Raw genomic sequence first — 12,561 nt, 5'->3', positions numbered from 1 at the left:
TTTATTATACTTTAAGTTCTAGGGTACATGTGCATAACGTGCAGGTTTGTTACATATGTATACTTATGCCATGTTGGTGTGCTGCACCCATCAACTCGTCAGCACCCATCAATTCATCATTTATATCTTGTATAACTCCCCAATGCAAGCCCTCCCTCCTCCCTCCTTCTTTCCTTCTTTCCTTCTTTCCTTCTTTCCTTCCTTCCTTCCTTCCTTCCTTCCTTCCTTCCTTCCTTCCTTCCTTCCTTCCTTCTTTCTTTCTTTCTTTCTTTTCTTTCTTTTCTTTCTTTCTTTCTTTCTTTCTTTCTTTCTTTCTTTCTTTCTTTCTTTCTTTCTTTCTTTTCTTTCTTTCTTTCTCTCTCTCTCTTTCTTTCTTTCTTTTTCTTTCTTTTCTTTTCTCTCTCTCTCTCTTTCTTTCTTTCCTTCTTTCTTCTCCCCTTCGCCTTCCCCTTCCCCTCCTTCTCCTCCCCTCCCCCTCCCCATTGCCCAGGCTGGTGTGCCACCTCTTCTTTCTTGTAACATTTACACTTTTAAGCTTACAAATATTTTAATCACCAGCCAGTCATGATGGCGCATGCCTCTAATCCCAGCACTTTGGGAGGCTGAGGCGGGCACATCACATAAGCGCAGGAGTTAGAGACCAGCCTGGGCAACATGGCAAAACCCTGTCTCCACAAAAAAAAAAAAATATACAAAAATTAACTGGATGTGGTGGCATGTGTCTGTAGTCCCAGCTACTCATGAGGCTGAGGTGGGAGGATGGCTTGAGCCTAGGTGGCAGAGGTTGCAGTGAACTCAGATTGTGCCACTGGAACAGCCTGGGGGATAGAGTGAGACCCTGTCCCAAAAAAAAATTTTTTTTTGAATCTCTAATACCATTCTCTCCTGGGCAATCTTGTGGTGCATCCCAATCTCCTTTGCATACTTCTTTTCTCTACGAATCCCTTAAATGTTGGTGTTCACTAGGTATTGTCTTCTGGGTTCTGATTTCAGACTGATAGTTTTTTTTTCTTTTGAGATGGAGTCTGGCACTATCACCCAGGAGGGAGTGCAATGGCACCATCTTGGCTTACTGCAACCTCTGCCTCGCAGGTTCACGTGTTTCTCCTGCCTTAGCCTCCCAAGTAGCTGGGATTACAGGTGCACACTATCTAATTTTTGTATTTTTAGTAGAGACAGGGTTTCACTGTATTGGCCAGACTGGTCTCGAACTCCTGACCTTGTGATCTGCCCACCTTGGACTCCCAAAGTGTTAGAATTACAGGCATGAGCCACTGCACTCAGCCCAGACTGATAATTATTTCTGTACAATCTTTTTTTTTTTTTGAGACAGTCTCACACTGTTGCCTAGGCTGGAGTACAGTGGCATGACCTTGGGTCACTGCAACCTTCATCTCCTGGGTTCAAGTGATTCTTCTGCCTCAGCCTCCCAAGTAGCTGGGATTACAGGCATGCACCACCACACCCAGCTAATTTTTGTATTTTTAGTAGAGACGGAGTTTCATCATGTTGGCCAGACTGGTCTCGAACTCCTGACCTCAAGTGATCCGCCTGCCTCGGCCTCCCAAAGTGCTGGGATTACAGGTGTGAGCCACCGTGCCTGGCCCTTTCTGTACAGTCTTATCTGTACCCATGGCTTCTGTTAATACTCCATGCTAATGACTGAAATATATCTTTCTAGCCAATATCTCTGTGAGGTTCAGACCTATATAACCAGGCATGTGTGTGTGTTGTGGGGGGAGAGGGGATGTTTTAAGCACACTGCCCCATAGAAGATACAGGTCTTAATGGCATCTGAAACTAAACACGTGCAAACTGAATTATTTTTGTCTCCCTCTTTTCTCCCCTAATCTCATACCTCTTCTTTCTTTTCATGGATGGCATTAGTTTTCACTTAGTCCTCAAAACCTTAATTGTCGTAAATTTCTCCTTCGTAACATGCCCCACATTAAATTTTACCAAATTTTGTCAATTTGATATCCTAAAATATCTCTGATTACATTTCTTACCTTCTTTCTGTAGCTCCCTTTCCAGTCTTACTGCGTCTCATGTTTTGCATATCCAAATTTGCTTTTCCCTCAACCCCTTCTCTCCTCATAAGGTAACTTCCAAATTTCTTCCAGAGTGATCTTCCTTTTTTTGTTTTTTGAGACAAAGTCTCACTCTTGTCCCCCAAGTTGGAGTGCAGTGGTGTGATCTCAGCTTACTGCAACCTCTGCCTCCTGGGTTCAAGTGATTCTTTTGCCTCAGCCTCCCTAGTAGCTGAGATTACAGGTGCCTGCCACCACGCCTGGCTAATTTTTGTATTTTTAGTAGAGATGGGGTTTCACCGTGTTGGCCAGGTTGGTCTCGAACTCCTGACATCAGGTGATCCACCTGCCTCGACCTCCCAAAGGGCTGGGATTACAGGCGTGAGCCACTGCACCCGGCCGCGTGATCTATCTAATAAGCACTTTTTCTTTCATGCAACATTCCTCCACTTGGTTATCTAGTAGTTTCCCTTTGCCTGTAAGATAACATCTAAACTTCTTAGCATGCTAACATGGTACTAATGATTGGGCAACAATATTCTCATTTCTGACTATTCATCCTTTCTGCTTTTGCTCCAGGAATGCTGAACTCTGTGTAGTTCTACAGACAGGCCATAATGTCACTTCATTGCTTTGCACATAGTTTGTTCTGCATCACTCTTCCTTCTCTCATCCACTTGGCAAAAAACACCTACTCATCTTTCATGTCTTCCTGTAAATATTATCTCTTTGGTGAGGCTGTCCTTTAATCCCCTGGTAGACATAGGTTCTCCTTTGTGATTATTGTGCTTTTTTTTTTTTTTTTTTTTTGAGACAGGGAGTCTCACTCTATTGCCTAGGCTGGAGTGCAGTGGTGCAATCTTGGCTCACTGCAACCTCCACCTCCTGGTTTCAAGCGATTCTCCTGCCTCAGCCTCCTGAGTAGCTGGGATTACAGGCGCCCGCCAGTACGCCCAGCTAATTTTTTGTAATTTTAGTAGAGGTGGGGTTTCACCATGTTAGCCAGGCTGGTCTCGAACTCCTGACCTCATGATCCACCCACCTCGGCCTCCAAAAATGCTGGGATTATAGGCTTGAGTCACTGCGCTCGGCCGACGTGCATTTTAAACCACCTTCACTGTCTTCTAATTTTGGCATCATAACTGGGTGTGTTTACCCTTCTTCCTGTGTGTGCTGTTGGAAGGACCGTGTCCTTTCATCTTTATATGCCTAGCGTAAAACATGTTGCCTGGCCATGTAGTTGATATGTAATGTTTGAATAAAGGAAAAAGCAATCTGTGTATTGTTCATTGAAAAGAAAATGTAAGCTATTCTTCACTGATTTAATATTCATCTTTTCTCACCTTTTAATTTTGTTTTGTTTTATATAGGCCCTCAGTTATATTAGGAGTAACCAACCCTTTTTTTGCTAAGACACTCCAGCACTGGCCACACATTATTCGAATAGGAGACCTTAAACCTACAGGTAAAGTATAAACTTGGTGTTCTGTTTTTAGTGTGCAGTGTTGCTGAACAGGTTTCTTTCTTCCTTTCTTTTCATCCTTGATTACTTTTTATGTTGATGGCAGCTTTCTTCAAGGCCTTTGGAGAAGAGTATAATTTCCTGCTAATTTCCAACTAAAATATGCAGGTTCTTATAATATGTATAATCTGTCATATCCTCCTACCAAAAAGTGTACTTATAGTGTTACAGACATTGAATGAATTATAGTAAAATGAAGTCTCAAAAATGTTAGCTTTGTATATATGTTAAATATTATATAATAATATATTTTAAATATATAATTTACAGATTTAAAATATATACAGATTTAATATATATTTAAATTAAATAAAAATATATTTAAAATATATTTAAATATTAATATTAAAATATTTTAAATATATATAAAATATATTAAATATTTAATATATTTAATATAAAATATAAATTAATTTAAATATAAAATATATTAAATTATAAAATATATTTAAATATAAAATATATTAAATAAATATAAAATATAATATTTAAATATAAATATAAAATATACTATATATTTAAAAGCCAATCAAAACAAACTTCTATATATTATAGAAGCCCAATAAAACAGAAATTTTGCAATACTGCTTGGTAAAACCTTATAGGAAAACTAGAATTATTCCGACTTGTCGCAAAAATACTCAACTAGGTCTCAAAACAAGTATATTCCCTGTAGCGCACAGGTTATTGATTAGGGAGTGGTCACAGTGTTCTTTTTCATATGGAAAATGACACATAGTCCTTGTCCCATGTTAAGGAGTAGGAGTTTAACAGATGTTTAAGTATATGAATTCTGAGGTTGGAAGTTTTGTTAATCTAGATGACAACTAAATGGTACATTAATTAAGGACATGAATCTTGGGTAGGAGAAGATACGAGAAATTTTTTTTTTTTTTTGAGACGGAGTCTTGCTCTGTCCCCTGGCTGGAGGGCAGTGGCGTGATCTCAGCTCACTGCAAGCTCCGCCTCCCGGGATCATGCCATTCTCCTGCCTCAGCCTCCTGAGTAGCTGGGACTACAGGCGCCCGCCACCGCGTCCGGCTAATTTTTTTTTATTTTCAGTAGAGACGGGGTTTCACTGTGTTAGCCAGGATGGTCTCGATCTCCTGACCTTGTGATCCGCCCACCTCGGCCTCCCAAAGTGCTGGGATTACAGGCGTGAGCCACTGCGCCCGGCGAGAAATTTTTAAAATCTTAATTTAATCTTGACATTTATTTTCATGGTTTAGGCATACTAATTTAGACTATTTTATTGATTGTAATGTAGTGGACTACTGACTATTTTCTCCTTCCAATGGAAGACTTCTCTCTGACATGACAATGGACATTCATGAATTTTCCACTGAAATAGTTGGGATTATAAAGTTATTTTCTAATAACTTTATAATGTACTACATTTATTTATTTATCTATGAGACAGAGTCTTACTCTGTTGCCCAGACTGGAATACAGTGGCACTATCTCAGCTCTCCCAGGTTCAGGTGTTTCTCCTGCCTCAGCCTCCCAAGTAGCTGGGATTACAGGCACCCACCTCCATGCCTGGCTAATTTTTGTATTTTTAGTAGAGATGGGGTTTTGCTATGTTGGCAAGGCTGGTCTCAAACTCCTGACCTCAGGTTGTCTGCCCGCCTTGGCCTTCCAAAGTGCTGGGATTACAGGTGTGACCCACCACTCCCGGCCACTACAGTTTTTTGTTTTTTGTTTTTTTCGAAACAGAGTCTCATTCTGTTGCCCAGGCTGGAGTGTAGTGGTGTGGTCTTGGCTCACTGCAACCTCTGCTTCACGGGTTCAGGAGATTCTCCTGCCTCAGCCTCCTGAGTAGCTGGGATTACAGGTGCCCGCCACCATGCCTGGCTAATTTTTGTATTTTTAGTAGAGATGAGGTTTCGCCATGTTGGCCAGGCTGGGCTCAAACTCCAGACCTCCAGTGATCCCACCACCCCGGCTTCCCAAAGTGCTGGGATTACAGGCTGAGCCACTACGTCTGGCCAGCAGCCACTACTTTTAAATCTTGTTCCTTTTGTTATACATAGATATATTTGAAACATGACTTAATAATCTGATTTTATAAGATTTTCCTTCTGGTATATACATATATTTAAATGGAAGTGTTAGAATCAAGGATAACATTTTAAATAGTACTGTTTACAAATTCTGGACTCAGTGTTACTGAAATTTTTAGAAGCCTTATGAAATAGAGGAAAAAGCAAAGGGCTTCACCTTGGCAATCAGAACTGTGTGCTAATAGGCTGAATATCATTTTTAAGTCTCAAATTTTTTGTCTGCTAGGAGGATTAAACACAGTGCCTGATGCATGGTACTCTGTAAATGGCATGGTCCCCTGCCATTCTGTTACTGTTCTGTTTGAGTATTAATGATAGTTCAGAGAACAACAGTTGCTAGAGTCTTGGATATGAGACGATTTTTAAAATCTTAAAGAGAAATTTTTTAAAATCTTAATTTAATCTTGACATTTTCATGATTTGGGCGTACTAATTTAGACTATTAGTTGTAATGTAGTAGACTGCTGATTGTTTTCTCTTTCCAGTGGAAGAAGTCTCTCTGCTAGATGTAGGTAGGAACTTTTGCACAAAATCATTGGTAGAGCAGCATGAGTTGATAAATCTGTTTAAGAAATCACCAAACTGTTTGCCAAAGTGACCCATCAGTTTACATTCTTACCAGCAATGTATGAGGGTTCCTATTTCTTAACATCTTTTCCAACATTTGATGTTGTCATTTTCATTATGGCCATTCTAGAATGTTTGAAATGGTGATTTTAATTTGCTTTTCTCTAATGTCTAGTGATGGTGAGCACATTTTCATCTACTTCCTTTCATTCATATATCTTTGGTGAAATGTCTATTTAAATATTTTGCCTTTTAAAAAATTTTTTTTTTTGTGATAGGGTCTTGTGCTGTTGCTCAGGCTGGAGTGCATTGGCACAATCGTAGCTTACTGTAACCTTGAACTCCTGGGCCCAAGTGATCCTTCTGCCTCAGCCTTCCCAGTAGCTGGGAGTACAGGCACACACCACCACGCCTGGCTGATTTTTAATTTTTTCTGTAGAGACAGGACTTTGCAATGTTGCTGGTCCTGAACTTCTGTGCTCAATCAGTCCTCCTGCCTTGGCCTCCCAAAGTGTTGGGATTACAGGTGGAAGCCACCACACCTGGCCTGTTAGTTTCCATTTTTTTGATAGTAGCCATCCTAATGGGCATGAGTTAGTATTTTATTGTGGGTTTCAGTTTCATTTCCCTCATGATCAGTGATGTTGAGTATCTTTCCATTGTTTATTGGCCATTTATTTTATTTATTTATTTATGAAACGGAGTCTCACTCTGTTGCCTGGCTGGAGTGCAGTGGCCCAATCTTGGCTCACTGCAACCTCTGTCTCCCAGGTTCAAGCAATTCTCCTGCCTTAGCCCCCCGAGTAGCTGGTATTACAGGCATGCACCACCACACCCAGCTAATTTTTGTATTTTTAGTAGAGATGGAGTTTCACCATGTTGGCCAGGCTGGTGTCAAAACTCCTGACCTCAGGTGATCCACCTGCCTCGGCCTCCCAAAGTGCTGCAATTACAGGTGTGAGCCACCCCACCCAGCCTATTTATTGGCCATTTATATATCTTCTTTGGAGAAATGTCTATTCAAGTCCTTTGCTCACTTTTAATAGGATTGTTTGAATGGGTTTTTTTTTTTTTTTTTTTTTTTTAGTTATAAGAATTCTTTATATATTCTGAATAGTAATCCTTATTAGATACATGCTTTGTGAATATATTGTTCTATTTTGTATTGTCTTTTTGCTCTCTTGATGGTGTCCTTTGATGCACAGTTTATTTTACCTTATTTATTTACTTTTTGAGATGGAGTCTTGCTCTGTCTTCCAGGCTGGAGTGCAGTGGCCCAATCTTGGCTCACTGCAACCTCCGCCTCCTGGGTTCAAGTGATTCTCCTGTCTCAGCCTCCCCAGTGGCTGGGATTACAGGTGTGCGCCACCACACTCAGCTAATTTTTGTATTTTTAGTAGAGAGAGAGTTTCACCATTTTGGCCAGGCTGATCTTGAACTCCTGATCTCATGATCCACCTGCCTCAGCCTCCCAAAGTGCTAGGGTTACAAGCGTGAGCCACCACACCTGGCCTGTGCACAGAAGTTTATAATTTAATGATCTTATTTATCGTTTTTTTGTTTTCTTCTGTTTTTTTTTTAAGTCTTATTTATTTTTTCCTTGTATTGCTTGAGTATTTAGTGTCATAGTCATGAAATCTCATATATCTTTTAATTTATGAGTGGTATATATCTTGGAGTATTTTTCTGCTTGTTAAGTTAAAAACCAGCCAGGCCCACTGCAAATGCTGTACAAGTTGTGCAACACAGCCCTGCTCAGGATTCTGGCTTTGAAACCTGAGATAGATGTGAGTTCTACAAGGAAAAAAAAAATCTGGCAGGATCAGTAAAATTATAGGAAAAAGCGTCTTCTTTAGGACCAAGAGGGAAGGCACAGCAGAATTAAGATTTTGCTCTCTTGTGTCCTGAAACTTTACCAGAAACATATATTTAGCGTTAACCTTGCAGAAGGATCATTCCTCCTGATATAAAGGGATTGCTTTTTCTGGATTGTACCTAGTTTTAGAGCACCCACATCCTTGGACAAGATGTTCCTCTGTGTCTAGTTATGACAGAGCTAACAACTTGTCTTAATAGGGCACTCATTAATCAGAATGAATGATGGCAGTAACCAACTGGTTCTGGTGCATACCAGGTGAATATCAAGTTTTGTCCATGCTTTAGTTTCTTCATCTGTGAAATGGGCATCATAAATAAACTCTTGTTGTGAAGATTAAATGTGATAATTTGTGCAGTATTCTTGGACCAGAGACTGGCACGGAGGACATCTTCAGTAAATGGTGGCTATTACTGTCCTTACCATTATCTGCAACTCTTTAAGCAGCATGTTCATGCTTCTGTACTTTTTACTCAAAAGGCCTTTTCTCCTTCCTATGGATAACTTTTTTTTTTTTTGAGACAGAGTCTCGCTCTGCCACCCAGGCTGGAGTGCAGTGGCGCAGTCTCGGCTCACTGCAAACTCTGCCTCCTGGGTTCAAGTGATTCTCCTGCATCAGCCTCCCGAGTAGCTGGGACTACAGGTGCCCGCCACCATGCCCGGCTAATTTTTGTATTTTTAGTGGAGATGGAGTTTCCCCATGTTGGCCAGGATGGTCTCGAACTCCTGACCTCAGGTGATCCACCCACCTCAGCCTCACAAAGTGCTGGGATTACAGGCGTGAGCCACCATGCCTGGCCAACTTTTTATCTCTCTTATAGGTTGGCTTAAATGTTACTTCCTTTAGGAATCCTGAATACTTTTCTTACTCCTCTTTGGCCAGGACACTCTTCTGTGTCTCATAGTATCTTGTTCATAATTCTGTCCCAACACCTTTCCCTCTGTATTGTCATTTCTCTGTATCATATTTTGCTGTTAGACTGTGGCTCATTGATATGAGAAATTAGCTGTTTTGTTCCTGTATTGCCAGTATCTTGCATTTACTTAATATATACTGAGTCAATGAAAAATTAAGTCTGTGTATCCATGATACTGCTTTTTTAACAAGTATCTGTTTAAAATTATTATTGGGGCAGTTGACACATTTGGAGTATAGACTAATTTTTTAAATCTCTTTTGCTCTTTCCTTTATAGACTGTGTTACTTGGCAGCTTCTTTGCAAGATTGAAATTACAGTTAACCCTTGAACAACACAGGGATTAGAAATGCCAGCCTCCTATGTAGTAGAAAAATCTGTGTATACCTTTAACTCCTCCAAAACTTAACTTCCAACAGCCTATTGTTGACCAGAGCCTTAGCAATAACATAAACAGTTGATTAACACACATTTTATATGTCGTGTGTATTATATACTGTATCCTTACAATAAAGTAAGCTAGGGGAAATAAAATGTTACTAAGAAAGTCATGAGGAAGATAAAATATATATTGACTATTCATTAAGTGGAAGTGGATCATCATAAAAGTCTTCATCCTCATAACCTTCTCATTGAATAGGTTGAAGAGGAAGAAGAGGGAATAGTCTTGCTGATTCGGGGTGGCAGAAGGAGGAGAAAAAATCGTGTATAAGTGAATATGCACAGTTTAAACCCATGTTGTTAAATGTGCAACTGTATTTCAAAGTAAAACGTTTATAGAAATAGCTATTTTATCATAGTACATGCTCTTAAAATTTTTTAGCAATATAAGATTGCAAAGGAAAATGTTCCTTGTTCTTAAAATCCCACCTCCAGATATACCACAATTAGCAGTTTGATCTATGTAACTGTTTAAACAAAGGTATTTTGTGAATTTAGAGGCTTGAATTGTATTATAATCTCTATAATAATATAATCTCTAGATTGTCTTTCAGTTCTTAGGTTCTTTTAGCCCTTGTGCAGAGAAGAGGGAGCGGGGAGAAAGTCTTTGAAATTAGGTTTGTTCACGACACTTTTAAGTGTGTATCTTGAGGCATTTTTCTGCCTGTTATAAGAGTTGTTTAGGTGTTAGCTTTCTTTGACCCTAAGACCAGGGCCTGCATATACTACACAAGCTATTCAACATAGCAGTCTGCTCAGGAGTCCTGTCCATCTGTGGCTCAGACCTGTGGTTGCTGCACACACCATTGCCACTTGCTGGCAGTGTAAGTTTCTGTAATGGAAAAGCTGAATTTGAGGAGGCATCAAAAAAAAAAAAACACACACATACACACACAAACCCTTGAAGACTACATCTGCACAGTCATTTAAGAATTACTCTCTATTCCATTTATACTTAAAGGGTATTTTATTCCTCTTCAGCACCTAAATTTTCAGTTTTATGTATTTGGCATATAGATTTTAAATTACAGGTTGAGTGACAAAAAGGGAAAAATTTAAGTAATGATAGATATTAATGAAAGATCAAATATCCATTTTATATAATTTACATGAATCGTTTCTGTACTGTTGTAATAATCCAGTATTCTTGTTATCCAGTTTTAAAATACCAAGAATGAACCCTTAACATATTAATTGATGTTAAGAATGCTTTAATTATAACATGCTTAAGTAATAAACAGTAGATTATAAATAAAGTTCCAATTTTATAATATGTATGATTAGAATAATTATAAAAATCTTTATGCTGCTTCCTGCAGGTGAAATTCCTAAGCAGGTTAAAGTGAAAAAACTGAAGAATCTAAAGACTCTGGATTCTAAACCTGGTATTGACTTTTATTGATTTTTAAATATTTATTTGTATGGTACTTGGGTTTTTTTGTTTACCTTCTTTTCTTTGCTCTTAGGAGTTTATACTTCATATAAGCCATATTTAAATAGAGATGAAGAGATCATAAAACAATTACAGAAGGTAATTAGTTGCTCATATTATTAATTTAAATTTCCTTGTTCAGGTATGTAATATCCACTTAGGCAATATGTCCTTTATGTATACTAATGTGAAATAGGATCTCTCCTTTTTTTGGGGGGAGGAGACGGAGCCTTACTCTGTCATCCAGGTTGGAGTGCAGTGGTGTGATCTCAGCTCACTGTATCCTCCACCTCCCGGGTTCAAGTGATTCTCATGCCTCAGCCTCCTGAGCAGCTGGAATTACCGGTGTGCACCATCATGCCTGGCTAATTTCTGTATTTTTAGTAGCGATAGGGTTTCACCATGTTGGCCAGGCTGGTCTTGAACTCCTGGCCTTAAGTGATATCCCACCTCGGTCTCCCAAAGTCCTGGGATTACAGGTGTCAGCCACCACGCCCTGCCGGGGTATCTTTTTTGACTCAAAGTTTTATGAAAATCAGGAGACTAAGCTAGCAACAGTATGGGCATGAATTTGGGACTGTAGCTATACATGAGTGTCAGTCTTTCTAGAAACTTGGGAGTTATAGTGAAAAAGCCATAGATTCTACCATGATAGCATCTAACAGTAAGGGATTATAATTTTTTTAAAAATGTAAATCGTGTAATATAGCAAATATAAAATATTGTCTTTATTTTGAATTCACTTTTTTTTTTTTTTTTTTGAGATGGAGTTTCGCTCTTGTTGCCCAGGCTGGTGTGCAATAGCATGATCTCGGCTCACTGCAACCTCCACCTCCCGGGTTCAAGCAATTGTTCTTTCTCAGCCTCCCAAGTAGCGGGGATTATAGGTGGCCACCACCACGCCTGGCTAATTTTTGTATTTTTTTGTAGAGACAGGGATTCACCATGATGGCCAGGCTGGTCCTGAACCCCTGACCTCAGGTAATCCACCCGCCTCAGCTTCCCAAAGTGCTGGGATTACAGACGCCAGCCACAGTGCCCAGCTGTGAACTCACATTTTCACAGTATGGGATGAACAGTATTCCCTAAGCTAAGAACTCTTATGTTTTGCTCTGGTAAAGATTATTTTCACAGGATATTGCACAATTAACTTCACATTAAATTACTTCAAGGTGAAGTTCTAGTTTTTTAAATATCAAGTGTAAATGTATATTTACATAGCAGTTGAATATGATAATTATCCATTGTTTTATGTTCCATCACTAGAAAACAGATTCTCATTACTTCCTTTTTAAGGGTGTACAACAGAAACGTCCTTCTGAGGCTCAAAGTGTTATTCTTCGACGCTATTTTTTGGAACTGACACAAAGTTTCATCATTCCATTAGTAAGTTAATAAAATACATTTTTGCATAATTTAATGATTTGGTGAAGGGTATATAAATGTTTTTCCCACCCTCCAAAACCGTATCTTAAGTTGTGTGTTTTGCCAGCCTGGTATATTTGAGTGATTAAAAATAAACCCCTTTGCAAGAGACCTGGATTATTTGTTCTAGTGTTAACTGTTTAGCTTTGGTAAGTCACTCCCTCTGAACCTCAATTTTCTTACCTATGAAATGTGGCTGATTCCACTTTTCCTAAGTACCTTTCAAGACTGTTGTGAATATTAAATGATATACTTTATATGAAATGTTACGTAGTTACTACATTTTTCA

The 12,561-nt window shown here is 39.1% G+C and overlaps 1 protein-coding gene across 4 annotated transcripts in view; it reads left to right on the top strand.

Annotated features, from left to right (window-relative positions):
• DENND6A (DENN domain containing 6A) overlaps positions 1-12,561 on the top strand; it is a 76,571-nt gene that overhangs the window by 56,875 nt on the left and 7,135 nt on the right. For 3 of the 4 annotated variants that reach the window (XM_017894144.1, XM_017894145.1, XM_017894147.1), the window contains 4 exons: positions 3,401-3,495; positions 10,735-10,800; positions 10,882-10,946; positions 12,144-12,233. In XM_017894144.1, the coding sequence (XP_017749633.1) occupies positions 3,401-3,495; positions 10,735-10,800; positions 10,882-10,946; positions 12,144-12,233 (316 nt within the window). The remainder of the gene's footprint in view (positions 1-3,400; positions 3,496-10,734; positions 10,801-10,881; positions 10,947-12,143; positions 12,234-12,561) is intronic. The other variant, XM_017894146.1, reaches the window with a different exon arrangement.

This window comes from Rhinopithecus bieti, unplaced genomic scaffold, assembly GCF_001698545.2.
Source record: "Rhinopithecus bieti isolate Rb0 unplaced genomic scaffold, ASM169854v2 scaffold_21649, whole genome shotgun sequence".
NCBI lineage: Eukaryota > Metazoa > Chordata > Mammalia > Primates > Cercopithecidae > Rhinopithecus > Rhinopithecus bieti.
This window is presented reverse-complemented; position numbering and strand designations above follow the sequence as displayed.